Source organism: the organism of the source record quoted next, unplaced genomic scaffold (genome assembly GCF_019419815.1).
Source record: "Pyrus x bretschneideri cultivar Hongxiangsu unplaced genomic scaffold, Pyrus_bretschneideri_v1 Contig5, whole genome shotgun sequence".
Classification (NCBI taxonomy): Eukaryota; Viridiplantae; Streptophyta; class Magnoliopsida; order Rosales; family Rosaceae; genus Pyrus; species Pyrus x bretschneideri.
Genome location: NW_025999787.1, coordinates 12,363,113 through 12,387,200, shown reverse-complemented (window position 1 = coordinate 12,387,200; position 24,088 = coordinate 12,363,113). Strand labels below are relative to the sequence as shown.

General features: G+C 39.7%; 1 protein-coding gene and 1 pseudogene across 1 annotated transcript; one reads left to right on the top strand and one right to left on the bottom strand.

The window, feature by feature from the left end:
• Window positions 1–1,044: 1,044 nt before the first annotated feature.
• Window positions 1,045–5,106, top strand: LOC103964592 (annotated as a pseudogene).
• A 5,778-nt stretch (window positions 5,107–10,884) lies between these two features.
• LOC125470409 (F-box/LRR-repeat protein 3-like) lies at window positions 10,885–16,157 on the bottom strand. Its single transcript, XM_048569377.1, has 2 exons — window positions 15,543–16,157; window positions 10,885–10,959 (listed from the first exon to the last, which is right to left on the bottom strand). The coding sequence occupies exons 1-2, from the start codon at window positions 16,155–16,157 to the stop codon at window positions 10,885–10,887; spliced, it is 690 nt and encodes a 229-aa protein (XP_048425334.1).
• Window positions 16,158–24,088: the final 7,931 nt, after the last annotated feature.

Genomic DNA, 24,088 nt, shown 5'->3' with positions numbered 1-24,088 from the left:
TTCGGGCCTAATAGCTAGGCTAAGATTTGACAAAAGAAAAAAAAAAAAAAAATTAGGTCGAGAGATTATGAACAATGCTGTTGCGGGTTTACAACTGATCAACTAATTAAAGATGTTTATGCTTAAGTGGATGATGTAAAAGTTTCAAAAAAAGAAGAAATGTTGATGATTTAAACAGAATTTTGTACAAAGTAGAGTATGGAACCACCATGAAAAACTGTTGTATGCAAATGTACTTCCATATTACCACCAAATAACAACCTACAGTCAGAATTTTATTATTTTATTCAAAAGGCAAACATCTAATTTAAGGACATGGAACCTACCATTCTACAGCTCAACATACAATTCCCACCGGGGAGAATATTTTAGTGTGCCGAAAACACTAGCTGATGCATTAAGAGTTAAGATACAATTTATTTTTTTCAAATTTTCAACTATTTATATTGTAACACTTGGTTGATCTAATCTTGTTTCTGTCACACTAAAACATCTCTCCTCATGCAGACCAATTTTTGATGAAAAAAATTAATATTCTTATGATTATGTGAGTCCTACTCAACTAATTGCCCCCCACCAAAATAAAAATTGTGATATTGCGAGAAGGAAAACCGAACATTAACACACAAATACAAAAAATAAATGTTCTAAATTATATAAAGTAGCTATTCAGATATAAACTCATTTCAAAGAAATTAAAAGTAAATAATTCTCAGATGCACAAGTGGATAAACCTGCTCTGCCAACTGTAAAGTTTCGCTTCATCACATAATTCCCAGTACTACGTTATATGGCAAAACATTGAGAATTTTATATGAATAAAAAAATATACAAGTTGACAGCTATAAACATCTGTTGAGAGAGAGAAAAAGATTAAAGTCACTTTACATCCCAAAAATAAAAATTATCATAAAATTTTTTTCACTAAAGAATATCTTAGAAAATTTAAGATATTGGATTGAGGTCGGTTTTTATTTTTTTTTATCTTTTTATAAGGATTCAACATGATAAGAAATTATTTTACATTTTAAAATGCAGTGATATTCAAGAATTCATATCGAACATAATTAGTGTAATAAAGTTTGGCTGTTGTTGTTTTTGTTGTAAAATACGTCATAGGTTGGCTGCTGTTGTTTTTGTAGTAAAATATGTCATAACAAAAAAAAAAAAGAAAAAAAAAAAAGCCGTTTAACCAGAAATTGAACTTCCATTTGCGCATGCGCGCGCTCTGTTTCTCTCTCTCCGCCCCCAATGCCAATTTCTCAAATTAGGGATTGCAAATTTGATAAGCGATTTATCAAATTCACCAAAGCCTTCAGCTTCCTTTTCCAGCTGCCCTGTAATTTCAAGTAATTTGGCTCTCTCGTTCTCTCTCACAAATCCCATTTCAAATTTTAAGCTCATTAGCTACAACAAAATCTAATCGAATCCCCAAATCAAAGCTCAGATTTTTACATAATTGAACTCTCGATTTTATTGCAACGTAGTTTGCCATTATTTCATCTGGGTTCGGATCATAACAAAAGTCAGTTGTTTACAACAAGCGGTAGTGCTTATTAATTTATTTATTTTCTCATAAAGATTGAATTTCTTTGGTTCAATTAATTGCAGGAAATTGAATTGAAGAAATGAGCGAGTGGAAAAGGCATAGAATTTTGATGGTCTCTGATTTTTTCTATCCCAATTTTGGTGGGGTGGAGAATCACAGCTATTATCTCACACAATGCCTTCTCAAGCTTGGTCACAAAGTCAGTATGCACATTCTCCTTCACTTTCTGGGTTCTGCATGTGTGTTTTTGTATCTTTAGTTATTTAGCAGAAAAGTGGAAGTTCGAATTTCAACTGCTGATTTATTACTTCACAGTGCTTTCATGTTGCATTTCCATTACATAATGTTGCAGCTCCCATCGTGGTTACGGGAGCATTAGATGGACCTCCATTTTTTTAGAGTAATGATCAATAACATGGAGGCGGGTTGTGCCCAATAATTTAGTAGATACTCACGCGTTATTTTGTAATGTGATTGGAACAGTTTAGCTGCCAAGTGAACTTTTGAGTTATAAATCAATGAAATTCTTTCATGACACAAGTCAGCTTCCTTTGTTTAATTAGTTGTTGACTAGGTGAACTTTCATTGCTTGAGTGTTCAGGTGGTCGTAATGACTCATGCCTACAATAATCGTTCTAGGGTGAGATATATGACAGGTGGTCTGAAAGTGTATTATGTACCATGGAAACCATTTCTCATGCAGAATACATTTCCCACCTTTTATGGGACACTTCCAATAGTGAGGACTATCGTATTCGACAAAAAATATCACTGGTACACGGACATCAAGCTTTCTCAACTCTTTGCCATGTGGCTTTGATGCACTCACGCACAATGGGGTACAAAGTCGTATTTACTGATCATTCACTCTATGGTTTTGCTGATGTGGGAAGCATACACATGAACAAGGTATTGCAGTTTACTTTGGCAGAAGTAAGTCAGGCCATTTGTGTTTCTCATACAAGCAAGTAAAACACAGTGCTAAGGTCAGGTTTGCCACCAGAAAAAGGTCTTTGTAATACCTATTGCTGTTGACACAGCTATGTTCAAGCCTGCACCAGAACGACTGAGTAGTCATGAAATTGTAATTGTCGTTATAAGTAGATTGGTTTACCGAAAAGGGTGCAGATCTTCCTGTTGAAGTCATTCCAGAAGTATGCCGTTTATACCCTAATGTGAGTTATTTTGACATAGCATTATATGAGATATTACATTTCTAATATGCGTTTCTGTTTGATGAATTTTGATATTGACAAGGACTTCCGTGTGCACATCAATATTTCTATGCTTGCATAACTTGGCAGCATTTCCTGTAAAATAATTTTGTTGCATGAAGCCATAACCTAAGGGGGATGCTTTTATTATAACGAAAATGTTGAGGGTGGTTTGAAGCATAGCATCATTGATGTAATTATTGGCATAGTTAATGAGCACTCAATCATTTCATTCAGAAATATGTGGTAAGGTTTGTTTCATTGTTGGAGGAGATGGACCTAAACGTGTGCGGTTGGAAGAGATGAGGGAAAAACATTCTCTTCAAGATCGAGTTGAGATGCTAGGAGCCGTGCAACTCTCTAAAGTACGATCTGGCCTAATTTTTGGCCATATATTCTTAAACAGGTGCTTGTCAATCTCTTCTTTCTTCCTCTTCTTTCAAGAACTGGAGAACAGTTTGTGTAATTTCTTTTGTAACTACACCAAATTATGTTAAAAAATTAATGTTGGATTTTGGTAGTTGACTTTACTGCTGGTCAAATTGGCTCTCTCTTTCTTTAATAGGAATAGTACAGCAGCAAGAATTAGATTCTCTGAAGTTAAACAGTGGTGCTACCAAAGCGGTGATACTATTAACAAAATTTGAAACATAAGTAAATTAGGAGCTGCAATAGCTTGCATATACATCTTTACATGGTTCTTTTTCTGACTAGCTTACTGTTAAAACTATGGGGAAAGTGTCACAACTTCACAACTACAGGAATTTGTACCAACATATAGGGAAATCAACTTATTGTACGGTTCTCATGCATGCTTGCTTCTGTTGTATTTTTTTCCTGATACAATTTCTACCCTTATTGCAGTTCTTTAACAGAAGCTTTTTGCATAGCGATCTTAGAGGCTGCAAGTTGTGGATTATTAACAGTCAGTCCACATGTAGGAGGCGTCCCAGAGGTATGATATGTGAAATCTTCCACCTCTTAGTAGAATAGTGTTTGTGGAATCTAGGCTTGTTTGAGATTTTAGCTAACGTCATTTCTGTACATAGGTACTTCCAGATGACATGATTGTACTTGCAAAACCAGATCCCAGTGATATGGTTCAAGCAATAGAGAAGGCAATATCTGTACTTCCTAGAATTGACCCATAAGAAATGCACAGGTCGTGTGAGTACACTGTCATTGATTGTGATCTTTAGGCAAAGTTGACTACTAATGCAGTGGTTAAATGTGCTTCCTTGTTTATTTGTTTGTTTCTACATGAAGGCACTGTACAATTGGCATGATGTGGCAAAACGGACATAAATTGTTTTTGACCGTGCCTTGAAATGCTCAAATCAAAATCTTTTACAACGATTCTCACGGTGTGTTTTTCAGAGCTTTCTTCTAAATTGCGTACTCATACAGATGTTTGGCTAAGTCTGGTTCTTAGAACAAATTCATTGTGCATAGAGTGTGAATTGTCTGTTCTCTTCATCACATCAATGTCTGTAAAAGCACAGTGATCAATTTGAGTTTTTCCTCACCGCTTTGGGGTGAAAAGGATGCACTGGTGATTATTTTTGCATTTAGAATGCCGGATGTTGTATCTCTAGTTCCATTAGCCTATAATGATCGCAAGATGGAGGGGAGAGGGAATGTTTGTGTACTTTGTTGTTGTAAAATGTGACGGTGATTTTTATTTAAGCTGCCTTAATTGGATGAAGTAAACTTGATCCGGAGGCGGTGGTGGATTTAGAACTTCATGTCCTTACATAATTATGTCGATATGCAGAAACATCTTAGGGGCAAGGGTTACTAATTGCTTAATTTCTTTATTGTAGATACCTTTCGTGTGGAACGTGGGCAGGAAAGATTTTTTGCTTGGTTATGATCATTGACTTTCTGTTATGGCATCTGTTGCAACTATGGAAGTTTGTAAAGTTTCTGTGCATGTCTTTGAATTTCCGGATTAACAAGATTGCCATGTTTAATGACCTTCCCTTCATTGTCCATCAGCCTGCACAGGATGTTGAAGAGGTGCCCGATTTTGTTCTATCCCATGATCAAGATGAAGGGACCTCGCTGGACAATGCAAACCAACGCTCGAGATGACTGCATACAAGATTGACCTTTTTTTCTTTATTATTTTTTGGTAGGGATACGTAGGATTGACCTGGTTCTTCTTTGTGTTGATTTCAGTTGGTAGCATCAGTTTAATCCCTGCAAGTAATCAATTTTGTTCAAGATTTTGAATATACAAGACATAAAAGATGATTGTCTGTCGCTTGTATGACAACTTTCGAACAAATTTTGGTGGAAATTTTAAATTTGAAAGTTTATATGGCACAAAACTTGCAAACTGAATATTTTTCATTTGATAAGCTACTCTAATTACAGGGGTGAGAGATTCAACTTGCGTGTAAGGGGACGGAAACGTTGCCTTTCCCATTGGCCTAATTCACACTTGTAAATTTATAAACCACAGTCACATATGTTACACAGTCACATAATGTTACTAATTCACGTGTTATAGGCTTAACGTATAAATAAATGGCAAAATAGATACCTTACGAACTTAGATAAGTGTTCAAAGTTTATTAATAACACTGCATGACGGTGTAATGAAACTATTGAGATAGAAATGAAGGGCCCACAAACAAGTTTCTTTGTAAAAAGAATATAGAAAGGAAGGACAATGGTACATGGCACTTGGCAAGTTGGGTACATGGAGCAAGCCTAGACATGAAACAAGCTGACCTCTAACCGTTGGTTCATCTTCAACCTCTTTCTCTCTTTCACAAGAATCAATACCATCTGTGGCTTCCATATGAGCTTCATATCTCACTTCAAACTTCATCAGTCCATTGCTTCCTCTCTCCCTCTCTCTCTCTCTCTCTCTCTCTCTCGTCAAAGCCATGGCAAGCACCAGCTCCCTCGCTCTTTGTCAAAAGTGGACTTTCCACTACTTTCCTCTCAAAGAAACACGCAAAATGTCCACCAAGTTAAGATTCCTCGTAGGTTGTCCAAGTTTTCAGGGACTAAATCAAACGGGTTTGTCCTGCTTTCTTTTCTGAATGGCCAGATTGTTGAGACCAACCCTCCAAGTGTTGAAGAAACCACTTCAGTAAACAATGCGTCTGACGTCCAAGTTCAAAGCAGGTGTCATATTTTCAGTTTTCTGTTATTCGTTTTTTTCATGGTTCTGTTTGGTTTTAGAGAGTAGGAGTATCTGAAGCAATTGTGAAGTCCTTGTTTCCGGTTTCTTGGGAACCAAACGGAACTTAGGGGATCAAATCATCGAAGTAGACGACTTTAATTTAGTTAGGGAGTTGTACATAAAATTATAAAATTATTGAGGTAATTTAATTTAAGTAACCATAGTAATTCAATTAAAATAATAAATTATGTTTGGTCCTATGTGTCACATCCCGACTCGGGCTCCACCACATCCCGGGCTCGACTCCGTCGTAGCACGATATTGTCCATTTTGGGTCCTGACCACACCATCACGGTTTTGTTTCTGGGAACTCACACGAGAACTTCCCAGTGGGTCACCCATCTTGGAATTGCTCTCGCACAAACTCACTCAACTTCAGAGTTCCGATGAACTTCGAAGCCAGTGAGCTCCCAAAAGGCCTCGTGTTATATGGAGGTGGGCATGTACATATAAGGTACAGAGGATCCTCCCCTGGGTGATGTGGGATCTAACAATCCACCTCCCTTAGGGGCCCGACGTCCTCATCGGCACATTTCCGGCCATGGATTGGCTTTGATACCAAATTGTCACATCCCGACCCGGGCTCCACCACATCCCTGGCTCGACTCCGCCATAGCACGATATTGTCTGCTTTGGGCCCCAACCACGCTATCATGGTTTTGTTTCTGGGAACTCACACGAAAACTTCTCAGTGGGTCACCCATCCTGAGATTGCTTTCAGGCGAACTCACTTAACTTTAGAGTTCCGAAACTTCGAAGCTAGTGAGCTTCCAAAAGGCCTCGTGCTATATGGATGTGGGCATGTACATATAAGGCATAGATGATCCTCATCCCTGAGCGATGTGGGATCTAACACTATGGCCCTGGGTTGGAGATGGTTTTTTGTGATAGTGCTATGTTTGGCCTGACCCTCGGTTGGAGACGGTAAGAAATATAGCCTTGCACTGTTCATTAAAATATTAATTTCTTGGAGGGTCAGAAGGTTAAAATGAGCCCTCTGGCCCTCCTTTGGTTGGAGATGGTCTTAAAGAGTGTTCCAATTTTGGTTGCCATTATATTGTATCTTTGATCCTTTATTTCAAGTGAATTGTAATTGATATGAATTATTTGTGTTTTCTATGATTATATTTATAGAGTAATGCTATTCTTACCATGTTTTTGTACCACATTCATATACCACCTTATGTGGCATTTGATGTGGATAACCATATTATTTAAATTAATCAAAATTTAATTTAAATTAAAAACATTTGATAAACCAATAATTAAAAAAAAGTTTGAATTAAATGATGATTGTGGCTTACTAGGAGTCTTCTCCTTCCTTCCCTGTTCAATCCTGCTTCTTCTCCCGTTTCGTCTTTTACGCCATTTTTTTTCACCCCAGATTTTTTCACTTTGGTGTGGACTATCACCCACATCAGTACTTTTGCACCCACTCCACACTACTCACACCAGACGCCTGTTTTTTTTTATTTTTTTTTATTTTTTTATTTTTTTTACCCCAGAGTACAAAACCCCACCTCTCATCATCAAGTAAAAAAGCTCCACCACCTCTTTCCACCTCTGGTCTCTAAGACACGCACCGATCATGGCCGACCAAAAGTACAAATTTCTATCACGCATTGCGTAGAATTGAATAGAATTGGTGTCAATGCAAGATTGAATTAAATTCATGTAAGTAGTGGAAGTTACCTTCGACCCACTTTTGGCAATGAAGTCAAGAACGGTGATGGCCTCTTTGAACTCGCCATTCTTGCGGAGGTAATTCAAGTGAGAGTCTGTGAATTTCGAGAGGGTTTTTCTGGAAAAGGAGATTGTGGGTTTGGTTTGTCGTGGTAAGAATTCATATGGGTTGCTTAATTTGGAAGGTACGATGGGTATTGGAGGTGTGAGTAGTGTGAAGTGGGTGCAAAAGTACAAGAGAGGGTGGTAGTCCACACTAACGAGAAAAAAACATGGGTGAAAAAAATGGCGTGGAAGAAGATGCAGGATTGAACGGGAAAGGAAGGAAAAGATTCATCGTATGCCACAATCACCATTTATTTCTTTTTTTTTTTAAGGGAAAACTAATGAAAATGGTTTGAAAACTTTGAGTTTTAGTCAAAAAGACAAAAAGGTGTTGTAAGTGAATAATACCATGAGTGACTTTTTAGAGTAAAAATATCATTTTCGTTAAAAGTGAACAGTATGAGGAGTGTTTCGTTAAACCTCCCTTTTTTTTTAATTATTGGTTTATTTAATATTTTTAATTTAAATTAAATTCTGATTAATTTAAATGATGTGATTGTCTACATTAGATGCCACATAAGATGATATATAAATGTGGTATAAAACATGGTAAGAATAACATTTCTCTGTTTTTATATCACATTTATATACCACCTATGTGACATTTAATGTGAATAGTTACATCATTTAAATTAATCAGAATTTAATTTAAATTAAAAATATTAAATAAACCAATAATTAAAAAAAAAAAACTAGAATTAAATGGTGATAGTGGCATACGAGGAATCTTCTCCTTCCTTTCCTGTTCAATCCTGCTTCTTCTCCGTTTCTTCTTTCACACCATTTTTTTTCACCCAAGCTTTTTTCTCGTTAGTGTGGACTACCACACCCTCTCTTGTACTTTTGTACGTACTTCACACTACTCACACCTCCAATACCTATAGTACCCTCCAAATTCAGCAACCCATATGAATTCTTACCACGACAAACCAAGCCCACAATCTCTTTTTCCAGAAAACCCTCCCAAAATTCACAGACTCTCACTTGAATTCCATCCGCAAGCCTGGCGAGTTCACGGAGGCCGTCACCGTTCTTGACTCCATTGCCAAAAGTGGGTCGAAGGTAACTTCCACTACTTACATGAATTTACTTCAATCTTGCATTGACACCAATTCTATTCAATTCTACGCAATGCGTGAGAGAAATTTGTACTCTTGGTCGGCCATGATCAGTGCGTGTCTTAGAGACCAGAGGTGGAAAGAGGTGGTGGAGCTTTTTTACTCGATGATGAGAGGTGGGGTTTTGTACTATGGGGTGAAAAAAAAAGGCGTCTAGTGTGAGTAGTGTAGGGGGGTGGGTACAAAAGTACTGGTGTGGGTGGTAGTCCATACTAAAGTGAAAAAAACTGGGGTGAAAAGAAAATGGCGTAAAAGAACTAGCGTGGAAGAAAAAACGGGAGAAGAAGTAGGCTTGAACGGGGAAGGAAGGAGAAGACTCCTTGTACGCCTCAATCACCATTTAATTCCAACTTTTTTTTAATTATTGGTTTATTAAATGTTTTTAATTTAAATTAAATTCTGATTAATTTAAATGATGTAGCTATCCACATCAGATGCCACATAAGGTAGTATATAAATGTGATATAAAAACATGGTAAGAATAACATTACTCATAAAAACATGGTAAGAATAGCACTACTCATATTTTTAACGCTCTTTCTCCTGTGTACCGTAGTATATGGAACTGGAGGGGTTATTCTATCCGTTATCAGCATGCAGGCAACAGTGGCCCGGCATTAGTTTTGGTTCATCGTTTTGGAGCAAAGAGGTCCACATCATCCACATATTACTTGTCATAAGCAGACGACTAATTGCTATAGGTATTACATGCACAAATTGCTAAATACAGTCATAATTTCACACACACAGAGACACGAGAGATATCTATTTTCGTTAGCTCGATGTATGATATGAGGTTTCATTAAATTTACTTGCACATGGTTTTACTCTTTACTTTGGTTGCCTATTAGTTTGCTAGAGGATAATTTTGTACATAACTGGGAGAGAGTTAATTAATTCTTTGCTAATTAGATTTAATAAGTCAGATCATTAGCTCCTGAAAACTGTCGTTAATGATTTAAGGATGCAGAGTCATTCGTAGAAACAAAATGAATGCTCGTTAGCACTCAAATTAGTACCCGATTAGTCCCTTATGATGATTTGAATACTTGAATAGTTAAGATCATGTTTAGAATGCATGCATACTGTGTTTACTTCATTGGCTTTTACTGCTTCTGTCCTGTTAAAGCATGACATTTTGGACTCATGGGATGGGATACAGCAGAATAATATAATTAATACAAACTACAGACAATAAATCAATCATTAGAATTACTAATTATTTGGTTTGACAAAATAATGACGGGCTATTGTAAATTAGGCTGGAACAAACATTGATCCTAGTCTGTTGTGCTTGCTTTTTACTGTCTCCTTCATTAGTTTATTCCCATGTGAAAACTAAGATGCATGCTGATTTATGTTAAATCTGTAGCAGATTCTCAAGGATTAAAATGAAACAAAGTCGGCAATATTGCTTCATAATAAAATGGAGAAAAGAGACAAAATTAAGCCAGAGACATTTCACCAACATGTTCATTTGCCCATGTTTTTGTTTCACTATCGAATTGCTCTTTTTCTTTCTTGAACTATTATTAGAGCTTTGACCTTGAATTTCTCTTTTTCTTTCTCGAACTATTATTAGAGCTTTGACCTTATTCGTGTCGAATGAGGATAGAGATATGAAAAAAGAATTCCTGCACCGGTTATATCGAAGGTATACCTAATAAAAATAAGAAAAACAAATTGTAAGACAACCTCATCTTAAGAAAGATTGATCACGGGTCGTGCTTATGACGGTAATCCTTCAGCGGACTTGTGAAGATATGAAGAACTATTCCACACGAAATTTAAAAACCGTGTTTATAAAGAGTATGGCGATTTCATTGTTAAATTGGTTTAAGGATGAACTCTCAACTTCCACAACCCTAACAAAGAAAAGTGAATTCTTTTGGTGCCTCTTGTTCCTGCCTTTGTTCTTTGTTTTTCATTTCTTTATAGGTAACTTGCCCAAGTCCAAAGGCAACTAAACATGATTAGTGAAGCACCATATTAAAGCATGAGAGATTTCTATTTTAATTAAATCCGTTGTGGGCTCTTGTACATAATCATCATAAATAATGCACGCTTGAACCCTGTGAACACGAGAAATTCCTGAAACAAGAGACAAGAATACGTGTACAAAATATATATTTTGTATTAATGATTTTGGGGTTACAATCTCTTTGTAATTTGATCCTCTGATTCTATCTTCGTACGATGTGGGTTTGTGGATGAGTTGTTGATCCAAAGGGCCGTCAGGGCTTGATCTAAGGATGCACAGTTGATGAATGGATCTTCAAGGGGCGTTGGGCTTGATCTTGAAGAATGGGTGTATGAGTTTGTTGAGGTTGTTGATCCAAAGGGCCGTTGGGGCTTGATCTCAGGATGAACGGATGATGAATGATGAACACTTTCTTCAAGGGGCCGTCGGGGCTTGATCTTGAGTTAGTGGGAGTTCTTCAAGGGCCGTTGAGGCTTGATCTTGAAGGTTGATGGATGAGCGGATCTTCAAGGGCTTTTGGGCTTAATCTTGAAGAACGATTGGATGTGTGGATTTGTTGAGGTTGTTGATCCAAAGGGCCGTTGGGGCTTGAACTTAGGATGAACGGATGATGAACGATGAACACTTTCTTCAAGGGGCCGTCAGGGCTTGATCTTGCGTTGGTGGAAGTTCTTCAAGGGCCGTTGGGGCTTGATCTTGAAGGTTGATGGATGATGAACGATGAACACTTTCCTCAAGGGCCGTCGGGGCTTGATCTTGAGTTGGTGGAAGTTCTTCAAGGGCCGTTGGGGCTTGATCTTGAAGGTTGATGGATGATGAACGATGAACACTTTCCTCAAGGGCCGTCGGGGCTTGATCTTGAGTTGGTGGAAGTTCTTCAAGGGCCGTTGGGGCTTGATCTTGAAGGTTGATTTGACGAAGAACGAAGAGCGCTTTCTTGATCCTTCGGGATTTGCTTGAGAGCTTTAGAGTTTCAAGGCTTCTTTCTTTCTTCCTTCCTCCCTTCTTCTCCTTCCTTCTTCCCCCCCAAAATGAATGCCTTTGGCCTCCTATTTATAGAATTCCAAAACTTGATTTTTGGATTTAAATAATCAGATGAAATAAATCATTTCTGCCAGGTATTGACACGTGTCATATTTGATGACTTTTCCAATTTATTTCGATTTTTCGTTGAGGCACACGCTACATGTAAAATTTATGTGATACGTGAGTGTTGAAATTTTAATTATTGGTCAACATTCATTTCACCGAAATTTTGATGTCTACAAATGCCCCCACTTCAAGGCGCGTCGTAAACATGTGCTTGTCACGTGTAGAAGATGCGTTTTGAAGTCCCTTAATGTAGATGTCAACCCAAGGGCCGTCGAGGCTTGATCTTGAATTGGGCTGGAAATTTCTTCAAGGGCCATCGAGGCTTGATCTTGAGCTTGACTGGAAGATTTTCTGGTTTCCTCCAATCGTTGATTTTCCGCAGGCTTAATCTTGAACTGGGCTGGAGGATTCTTTTGGTCTCCTCCGAAGGTCTGAACTTACTCCTTTGATCTGGAGTTGAATTTGATTCAAAGGTGGTGAACACTTGATTTTGAATCGGACTTGTGATTTCTTCAAGGGCCATCGAGGCTTGATCTTGAACTGGGCTGGAGGATTCTTTTGATCTCCCCCTACCGTTGATTTTCCTTTGTGCTACTCTTGAATTGGGTAGCAGGATTCAGACACATGGCAGGCAAGCACGAGGTGGAAGTGATGACCTGTTTCTTTGTTCAATCTTTCCCCAATTCGTATTGAAGAGGGTAGATCGGAAAACTGACTCCAAGTGCCGTCTGATTGCTCTTTTCACTTTGCCATGCGAGTAATAACAAGGACAAAGGAAAGGACATGGAGAAAGCATGATATAAGATACCTTTGCTTTTGAAGAAGCAGCGAATGAATCAGCACATATATTTGTTGTGCTTGTCTCCACATGCTTTGATGTATCATTTTCACTTGTCTTACTTGCTCCCTTTGCAGAAGTGGTATTTCCTTATGCAGGTTTGGCATCTTCTCGTGTCGTATTCGTCCTCTGATGCAGGAGTTGAATGCAACCTTTGCATTTAAATGGTGCTTCAAAACATTACTTCTCAGCGACGATGAGTACTCGAGAGCAATGCGAGGTAAGCAACCAGGCAAAGGTTCCAGGCAATCAGTTCCAGGTCGGAAGTTTGATTTCAGGTTCAGACTGATAACTCTATTTCCCCTTTTCCTGCATGTAAGAGCAAGGACAAAGAAAAGGACAGGGAAAAAGCATGATATGAGATACCTTTGCTTTCGCCCTTGATGATATGAGATACTTTTGCTTTTGAAGAAGCGGTGAATGAATCAGCACATGCTTCCATCTACCGTTTCCTCCTGGGTCATCTGTACTCCAGGCATCTGGTATCATCTTTGGGGAAGAGAAAAAAATTGAGTATTTTGAGATGTTTTGCTGGGAGTGTACTCTCGGAGGTGAGGAAGAGTTGGGCTTTTTTTCTTGTTTGCAGGTTTGCCTTGCCATAAAAGATGAAGGTCGACATATATAGGGATTTCCCAATAACAAGTGGTGGTACTGTTCTTTTACCCTTGTCGACAAACGTTTTGATCCCGCAAATCCGGCTTTTTGAAATAGTGATGACTCTTCGATCTTTGAATACGCCTCTTTGATTTCTGAACAACGCCTCTTCGATTTCTGAACGACGCCTCTTCGATTTCTGCACGAGCGTCTCTTTTGACAAAATGGCGCGCGTTTTCTGAAAAGCAGAGAAAGCGTCGCCGAACTTTGCGCTTGTCAGCTAAAGACGTGTAGCTGCGATGATGACCTCCACGTGATCTTTTGACAAAGTGGCACCCGTGCTCTGAAAAGCCGCGAAAACGTCGCCAGCCTCCACGTGTTTTCAACTTTGTCGGAAATCTTTTGACAAAGTTGAACGCGTTTTCTGGAAAGCCGAGAAAGCGTCGCCTAACTTACGCCGGAAAATCCAGCTTTTGAGATTTGCAGAGCGATGTCTCTTCACTTTTGAACAAGTGGCCTTTCGATTTCTGAGCAAGCGTCTCTTCGTTTTTATAGAGGTATTGATCGCCTCTAACATGCACACTTCGAAGGTTGCTCATTCCTGAAAATCATCTCCGGCCTTTTGAGTTTTAGCTTCATCCGCCCATCTCTTTTAACACCTTTGAAAAATGGCTAACCAATCGAACCTTAGCTTAGAATTGAGTCTCAGCAGTGATCCGGTTGCGCCGCTTCAAGGTAATGTATGGTGCCCTTCTTTCTTATCTTCTAACGGTCCTCTTACAGGTGAAGACTCCGTGATGCAGGACGCCACAACAGCTACAACAGTAGCTAGGAACCTCCTTACTCCAAAAGATAGTAGGCTGCTGTCAGGACGGTCCGATGAGTTGGCCGTTCAAGAGTCCCTCGCTCTTAGTGTTCAGTGTGCGGGCTCTGTGTCCAACATGGGCCAACGCCTGCTTGCTCGGTCCCGTCAGGTGGAATCATTGATGGCAGAGGTGGAAGATCTTAAGCAGGAGATTAAACAGCTTAAGTACGAGAATAGAAGTTTGCATGTGCTTGCAAATAACTATTCGTCGGGCATGAAGAGGAAGCTTGAGGAGCTTGATGATCGTCAACGGTTTGCAGCTTTCTTCCAGAGGCACCTCTTTCCTGGGTCATCCAGCGTTCCGCCAAGTATTGAGGCCTCGAATGCTCTATCTCCGATGCCTCTTGCTCCAATGTCTTCTGCTCCGAGAGTGTTGCCACGTAGTGGGGCTTCACGTACACATCCTTTGTGAAAGCTTCAACTTTTTTTTTTTTTTTTTTTTTTTTTTTTTTTTTTTTTGTACACATTTGTAATTTCTCGAAAATCAATGAACATGCTTTGTTTTATTTAGTGTATTATGCTAAATACAGATAAAACATATACACCACCGTCCATCATCAATTTTTATTCTTTTCTTTGCTTTCGGTGGCGCTGATCCACCATTCATTTATATATATATTTCAGATGGTGCCAGAAGCACCACCATCGTTTTTTTTTTTTCTTTCTTTTTAATATATATATATATATATATTTTTTTTTCACATGGTTCCAGAAGCATCATCATTGCTATTTTTTTTTTATCATTCTTTTGAAAGATGCTTCCCAGCATCATCATTACCACTTTTTTTTTTTTTTTTTTTTTTTTTTTTTTTTTTTTAATTATTATTTTGAAAGATGCTTCCCCGCATCATCATTTTTTTTTTTCTTTATATGGCCATCTGCAAGACTGAGTTCGTGGGTGAAAACCCAGGCGAGTCCGAGAGAAGACGGAGGAGATCTTTGGGTGTGAGTTGACAAACTTTGATTTTGTCAATCACATTCAAAGGCAGCAGCCATGGTGGAAGTACAGAAGCAGAGGCAAGAAGACGGATGAGATCTTTGGGTGTGTGTTGACAAACTTCGTTTTTGTCAATCACATTCAAAGGCAGCAGCAGAGGCAAGCAGACGGATGAGATCTTTGGGTGTGAGTTGACAAACTTTGATTTTGTTGATCACATTCAAAGGCAGCAGCCATGGCGGAGGTGCAGAAACAGCCAAAGCTTGAGGCAGAGTGTAAGGCGTCGAGTTTGAAGACCGGCTAGTCGTTTGACGGCGGTCAATGAAGCTCTTCGTTGATTTTGATCAAGGTGGCCAGAATAACGAACTCGAGGTAGTGCAAGGCGTGAGGAGACACAGGAAGGAGTTCCACCATCACCATTGAGCACAGGCAAGGAGCACAGCCACTGAGCACAGGTAGTAGTGAGTTCCCATCTGTCGCCCCTTAGCGAAACACACCAGTTTCCAATGGATTTTAGTCCAGCACAGGTAACCAGGCAACCGTCTAATTTGATTGACTGCAACGTTGGAAGCTTTTCCAAACTATCAGCAAGAGCAAGAGTCACAGGAGAGCCATATGACAATACGAGTTGCTCTAAACATCCTTCACTACAGCTCGCTAGGACGGACAACCCAACATGACTAATGTCCTGACAGCTAGATATCTCAAGTTTCTTAAGCGACTTACACCCATGTTTGAAGGTAGAAAGGCTGTCATCGTCGATGCCGAAGCATCCTTCTAGAACCAAATCTTCAAGATATTGTAACTCGAAGATCGACGGCAAGCATTTATCTGTGATTGGCAAGTACGAAAGATCCAAACTTCGAAGATCTTTACACTTAACAGCAAGCAATCCGACCCCCAGGTTGGTAACACGGAGGCACCATTTCAAATGACTCAATCTCAGCTTTTTGCAACCAACTGCAATACACCCAACACCCATATCCGTAATCATCTTACACCTCCCCAGACATAGCTTCTCCAAGTTCTTCGCCTCCGCCAGAGCCGCCGCCGCGGAGTCTCTGAGCTCCGCAAGCCTCCTGGAGAGGTCGTCCGACGAAGGGGAAAAAAAACCGGCGGGCTGTAGAGGAGAAGGCAATTACAGACAGCCGATCAGATGGACCAAGGTTCTGTACCACAAACCCCATTGCCCGTTTCATCAAAGCAAGCTTTGCACCTGCCATGCTTCCCATTCTTTTCAAATTTTAACTTCTGGGTTTCATCGGAGTCACTATCGGACCCGCTCTTTGCCGGCCGATTCAGATCGGAAAACGTGCGTATGCCACGCGGACGACTCGCAGATGGCGGGTTGGCATCACCCTTGCTGTCGGATCCATTAGCTGCGGCGCGCTTCGATCGGAGCTGGTAGGGCGCACGAGACGCGGGCGACGGCGAGCGAGAGCGCGGCGGGGACTGTGATTGTGGTTGAGACTTCGGTCAACGGTTGGTGCTGCATCAACACTGCTGCCATCGGCTGAGCAGGGAAGAGGGAGATTTCCCAAGCATTCTTTGTGGGTCTGGGTGGAGAAAGAACAAGGAGCCGGCGCTGCTGCTGACGCCTGAGCAGGTGGTGCTAGAGCCACTGCAGCGTCTTGGAGGCCTTGGGGCTGTCTTCTGCTGCTCTTGTTTGCTCAAGCTCCACGGTTGTGTACAAAAGGGACTGCCTCAACTCTTCCATGCTCTTTCCTTGGCAGTAGTAAGCCCAGCTGCTAAGAAGAGAACTGCTGCAGTGGTGGTTGTTCACGCTGGTGTGAAGAAATGGAACCAAAAGTGAAGTGTGTGCGAGAGAGAGAGAGAGGGTGTGCCTGGGCCCGGATTTGGGCTAGTGGAATCTGGCCAAGATTGTTTTGCTCCATGCGGCTTTTAAGTGGACACTTCAACATATATAATATAGAAATATATATATTATATATATATATATTTTTCGTTTTTTTTTTTTTTATTTTTTTATTTTTTTATTTTTTTTTATTTTTTTTAACACATAACAACGTATGTACTTTTTTTTTTTTTTTTTTTTTTTTTTTTTTCAATAGAGAATATATATATATATATATATATATATATTTTTTTTTAATACATAGTAACATATGTATTTTTTTTTTCTTTTCTTTTGTAATAAAATTGACTTTCTTTAATGAAACATATATTTATTTATTTTGATGTGACTGTACTTGAAGTTTTGAAGTTTCAAGTTGCCTACGTACTCTTCCAAAGAAGAGATCAAGTCATAACGTAGTTCAAATGGGTGATGGTTTTGATGATAATTTTGCCGTACACAGTTTATGCTCTTGCGGGCCAGGAGCGTCTTGGTGCCGTTTGCATTTTTAGCTCGTGCAGGCAAGGAGCGTTTGTTGTCGCCTTTTATGCTCGTGCGGACGAGGAGCTTTGGTTGTCGCCTTTTAGGCTCGTGCGAACGAGGAGCTTGGTTGTCACCTTTTAGGCTCGTGCGAACGAGGAGCTTTTTTTTTTTTTTTTTGAATTTGTCAAACGATCTTAGAGGGGCATTCCTTGCAATCTTCATAGCAAGGAGTCTTGACTGAGTGATTGAAGAAGTCTTTGGGGAAGAAATCGCGCATTGTGATGGCAACGGACGATCTTTGTGTCATAACTTCATCATCCTCAATACTTTCATGTAGCTTTGAAGGTTGACAGTAGCTGCTTTGCCCCCTTTCCGATTGGCGAACTTGTGGAGGAGACCTATGTTTCTTGTGCATTTTCTTTGGAGTGACATAAGTCCATTCTTCAACTTCACTTGACTTGACTGGCATGGTTTTGGAGCATGCCCCCAGCGGTTGAGGTGAAGATTTTGAGTTCAAAGAGCCAGAAGTGACGGTGGTATAGTTTGACTTCACCACATCATTAAGATCTAGCTCGATGATCCCTTTCTGAGCCAACTTCATGATGAGATCTTTTAGCACAAAGCACTTTTCCGTCGGATGACTAATGAAGCGGTGGAATTTACAGTACCTTGGATTGTCAGTACGGTTCATATCTTCTGGCCGTTTGCACTCAGGGAGGTCGATCACCTTTTTGTCAAGCAAGTCTTTCAACATGGCAACCACGTCAGAGTCGAGGAATGGATAAGTCTTCTCCTCAAGCTCCTTCAAAGTGCGTCTACGTATCTCTTGATCACGAAAAGCTTCGGTTTGAATCGCCTTGCTTCGTGTAGGGATTTTGACTGGAGTTGTGTTGACCGCCATTGCTTCCTTGGTAGGTTTCCACGTAGCCTTATCCACCTTTGGCCCCAAAACTTTGTCATTCTTGTAGTCGGCGATCTGTTCTTTCTTCCCATGACGGGTGATGCTTAACTCCATATCATGGGCGCGGGTGGCTAGCTCCTCGAATGTTCGTGGTTTGATGCCTTGAAGGATGTAGTGTAGTCCCCACTGCATGCCTTGAACGCACATCTCAATGGCAGAGGTTTCAGAAAGCCGATCTTTGCAATCCAGACTTAAAGAACGCCATCTATTTATGTAGTCAACGACAAGTTCATCTTTCCACTGCTTCGTGCTGGTCAGCTCTAGCATGCTTACAGTACGACGAGTGCTGTAGAAACGGTTGAGGAATTCCCTTTCTAGCTGGTCCCAACTGTTGATAGACTCAGGTTCGAGGTCAGTGTACCAGTCAAAAGCGTTACTTTTCAGCGAACGCACGAACTGTTTGACGAGGTAGTCTCCCTCTGTCCCAGCATTGTTGCAAGTTTCAATGAAATGGGCGACATGTTGCTTCGGGTTGCCTTTTCCATCGAACTGCATGAATTTTGGGGGCTGATAACCCCTTGGCATCTTCAAAGCATCAATCTTCTTGGAGTAAGGCTTTGAGTACAGTACGGAGTCATGCGAGCTTCCTTCGTACTGTGTCTTGATAGTGTTTGCAATCATCTCCTGTAGTTGCTGGATAGAGAGAGATCCCATGGACGCCGTTGCTTGGTCTAGTTTCAGCTTCTCTTCGACTTTCTTTGCTGGAGGCTCCTCTTCTTCGTCGTCTTCTTTCTTTAATAGGCCAACAATTGGGTCCACTTTCACGTCGGGCAGCGCATCTAGTTGGTTGACAAGTGCGGCAATCTGCAAGTCCTTCTCTTCCACAGTTCGTGTGAGCTTTGCGATTGCTTCATTCATCTGAGCTAGCTGCTCCTCGATTGAAGTTGCTCCAGTGGTCATGACTTGCATGGTTGTACTGCCGCTCGAATCAGCGTCGGAGAGTAGGGACTCTGAGTATTTCCTCGGGCTTTCCCCCCTTGATGCCCTTAGCGAGGCTAGGGTGATCACAGGCTCGTACCTCAGGTGCTCTTGTTCCTTTGACAGAGTTAATGCAGGGGCGGAAGCCGCGGCAAAAAGATCTCTTGCCTTACTTCGGGTTATGATGCCCGAAATATCACCAGTTGCGGCGATGATGTTCTTGTTCTTTGCTTTGATTGCAGGAACAGCTTGATCCTTTCTTGATGCCATTTGCGTTTTTTGATGATTTGAGGATAGAGATGAGAGGTAGAGATATCCCACCGGGCGTGCCAAATTTGTGAACACGAGAAATTCCTGAAACAAGAGACAAGAATACGTGTACAAAATATATATTTTGTATTAATGATTTTGGGGTTACAATCTCTTTGTAATTTGATCCTCTGATTCTATCTTCGTACGATGTGGGTTTGTGGATGAGTTGTTGATCCAAAGGGCCGTCAGGGCTTGATCTAAGGATGCACAGTTGATGAATGGATCTTCAAGGGGCGTTGGGCTTGATCTTGAAGAATGGGTGTATGAGTTTGTTGAGGTTGTTGATCCAAAGGGCCGTTGGGGCTTGATCTCAGGATGAACGGATGATGAATGATGAACACTTTCTTCAAGGGGCCGTCGGGGCTTGATCTTGAGTTAGTGGGAGTTCTTCAAGGGCCGTTGAGGCTTGATCTTGAAGGTTGATGGATGAGCGGATCTTCAAGGGCTTTTGGGCTTAATCTTGAAGAACGATTGGATGTGTGGATTTGTTGAGGTTGTTGATCCAAAGGGCCGTTGGGGCTTGAACTTAGGATGAACGGATGATGAACGATGAACACTTTCTTCAAGGGGCCGTCAGGGCTTGATCTTGCGTTGGTGGAAGTTCTTCAAGGGCCGTTGGGGCTTGATCTTGAAGGTTGATGGATGATGAACGATGAACACTTTCCTCAAGGGCCGTCGGGGCTTGATCTTGAGTTGGTGGAAGTTCTTCAAGGGCCGTTGGGGCTTGATCTTGAAGGTTGATGGATGATGAACGATGAACACTTTCCTCAAGGGCCGTCGGGGCTTGATCTTGAGTTGGTGGAAGTTCTTCAAGGGCCGTTGGGGCTTGATCTTGAAGGTTGATTTGACGAAGAACGAAGAGCGCTTTCTTGATCCTTCGGGATTTGCTTGAGAGCTTTAGAGTTTCAAGGCTTCTTTCTTTCTTCCTTCCTCCCTTCTTCTCCTTCCTTCTTCCCCCCCAAAATGAATGCCTTTGGCCTCCTATTTATAGAATTCCAAAACTTGATTTTTGGATTTAAATAATCAGATGAAATAAATCATTTCTGCCAGGTATTGACACGTGTCATATTTGATGACTTTTCCAATTTATTTCGATTTTTCGTTGAGGCACACGCTACATGTAAAATTTATGTGATACGTGAGTGTTGAAATTTTAATTATTGGTCAACATTCATTTCACCGAAATTTTGATGTCTACAAACCCCATTTTAGTATCATGCCTATCATAATTAAATCATGGATGGTCAAGGCCCAAGGGTGCACCAATATTTATCATTTAGCATAAGATATTCAAAGTAAAAAGTTGGCAAGTGTTCCAAGCACAGGGAGCTATATGCGGTTCTTATAGATTCATGAAAAAAACTTATATATGGATTGAATAACCTGCTATTATGACTAGAGGTGGGCAAACGGGTCTTGGATCCACGGGTAGGGGCATGTAGAAGCGGGTCAAGGTGGGTACAGAGCGGGTCTAATTTTTATAAATCTAAAATAGGGTGGGGTGGGACCGTTCTATGTTACTTGCGGGGCGGGTCCAAATTGGGCCCCGGCCAGACCGTATCTACCGTCCAATATGTGGAGATTTAATCTCCACCATTGATTAAATCCCACAATCCACAATCCACATTCCACATTCCTGCTCTTTTACGCACCCAATCCAACTCGAATGAGTCCATATCTCAGAAATTAGCACTCGTCTTCTTGGAAGTCTTAGTGGTGGCGGACCTGGTAATTGTGATTCTTCCGTTGCCTTGACCGCTTGAGCTCCATGAGGAAGCATCAGTTCTTCTCGGGGGAAATCGTGTCACTTGAAGTTGACCTTGCCAGTGATGGGGATTCACTGGCTGGTCTCCGACGAGGATAGAAAAACAGTGAACTGCCTCAGCAAGATTTTGATCTTGTGGCTTAGAACCAACAGGAACCGCGGGAAATCAAGCTTTGGGTAAACGACGAGGTCACCGATATCGGTTTCGGTCTCATCATATGAGAAGACGACAGGGAACGAGACGCCTCTTTCGCCCTCCATCATCTCTACTCTCTCTTGTCTCCGGCGAGATGACATCATATTTTCGATGATTAAATTCGTCAGAGATCTTGTTGGCGACACGAAGTATCTATGCTTGAAGACGAGAGCGGAAGGGACGGCCTTTTTGTTGAAGACCCTTCGTGGAGAAGGTGGTGGTCCAACATCTCCTGGAATGATCGAGATTTGAGAGAGCTAAAGAAGAAAAGAGAAAAAAAAAAAAAGAAAAAAAAAAAAGACCCGTGGACTCAACCCGAACTGGCCTGTTTCAAACGAGCCGAGTTAGGTTCGATTCTCGTATTAGAATTTCTTGTACCCACCCAGGCCTGTCTCGTTTCTTTTAAACTCGAGTCTGGTCTGATCCTTTTAAAATTGGGCCCGGCCCAACTTGTGCCCATCCCTAATTATGACGTCGCGGTTGATATAACTTGCTATCTACATCTACGTCAAAAGTTTCATTTTTGCTATATATATTAGCTTGAATTGAAGAAAAATGACTATATCAACATATAAAACTTTTGAGAATCATGCATAGCAAATTATACAACGGGATTAAGCACCATATTAATCATCAAGATTATCAAATAGGATTGAAGCGTGGTCATAATTAAACCAAAAGGAGTAACCAGCAATATGACATATTGATACGACTGCTTATGATTAGGCAGTCAATGTGCTAAAAGTGCATGCATGCTTACGAGAATTTCCCTAAATTTTGCTATGTATGTATATATAGGAGGGTACTATTCGCATATCCATTTTTATCTTTTACGCATTTTTCTTAATTTTTGGCCATTCGATCGAACGAATTGAAGAAAATTAGACAACAATTAACAAGAGTGTGGGAAGTAAAAATGAACGTGTAAATAACAATACTCTATATATATGTTGAAAAATTAAAGGATATTTTAAAGTATACCATTTAAACTAATTAGTACGATTGAGTCAATACGTTTTTAGCCACTAGATAGGTCTGCCACAAGACAATATCATATCAAAATGTAATTTTGTTTTTATTTTCATTATTTATTTAAGCGATATTGGCAGAGAAAGGTACAAAACATTTCTGGTACTGTTCATTTTTAACGAAAAATCATATTTTTAACTTTTTTTTTATACTATTCAGTACACCTTTATTTGTCATTCTTCATTAAAACTAAAGTTTTTTTTGGACTTTTCATTAGTTTTTTTTGTTCTCCACCCCCCCCCCCCTCTCTCCTCTTCAATTAGGAGTGAGATTTATAAATTGAAACCTCTTCCAATATATTTGGCATTTGAATACAATAAAAGAGCTTAATTAGTTGATCAAATAAGATTTTTCCAAATCAAAGTAAGCGATGAATCTCCTCTACATAAATTCTAGGAAAAATTAGGATCCAATCCCTAGTCACCAATGTTTATAGAATGAAACTTTATTGGTTTTCAGTTTTTGATCAAAGTCCCTTGACTTCTTGACTTTGTACACCTCATCATTTTACTATAAAATACTTCCATGTCATCTTTTTATTTTTTTTACAACAAATTTTAATTTATAATTTCTCCCACATTATCACGTTTGTAATTGAAAATCCCAAAATTTTCTCACTCAAATTTATGCTTGTATTCAAATTCAACATTATTATATTGAATATGTATCTTCAAATTTAAATTTCACCAAAAAAATTTCAAACTTATTTTTTCTCTAGGACCATCATATTGCAAAATCGTAACAAATGAACATTTATATTGCTCTGAATGCAATTTTAATTTCATTGGATACATTCTCTTCTCTTGTTCCTTAATCCATGTACCCAACTTTTATTATATACTACCATTATACCTTTTTATTTTTTTTGTACCCATATATGTATAACTTTTTCCTATAAGATTTATATAGTATGTACCCTTAAGTAATTTGGTCTTATGGTTTGCTTCCATTTTTCTATCCTTTAATTATTTTTTACATTAAGAATTTATATGGGCACATTGTTTTTCTTGTTTTTGTTACATATGGGTTTTAATGTTGAAATTGTTTATGGATACATTCTTGTGAATTACTATAATTGTACATGGGTACATTCTTATAGGAGCATTTATCTTTTATCATGACGTTCAATAAAAAAAACAATTCTTTTCTAATGGTGGAGTTTGTTGTTTGATCCCATAAACGTTAAAGTTCAAATATTATGGGATTTTATATCCCATAAATATGGTAATTTATTTTATTTAATTGTTTTAAATGTTCGGACAAAAAAAATTACTTTAAAGGATGTCTATATTACAATATTTAATATAATGTTTAATTAAAAATGTAAAATACTTGACATGGAAATTGATTAATGCTAATATGTTGATGTGTACAAAGTCAAAGGACTTTGATCA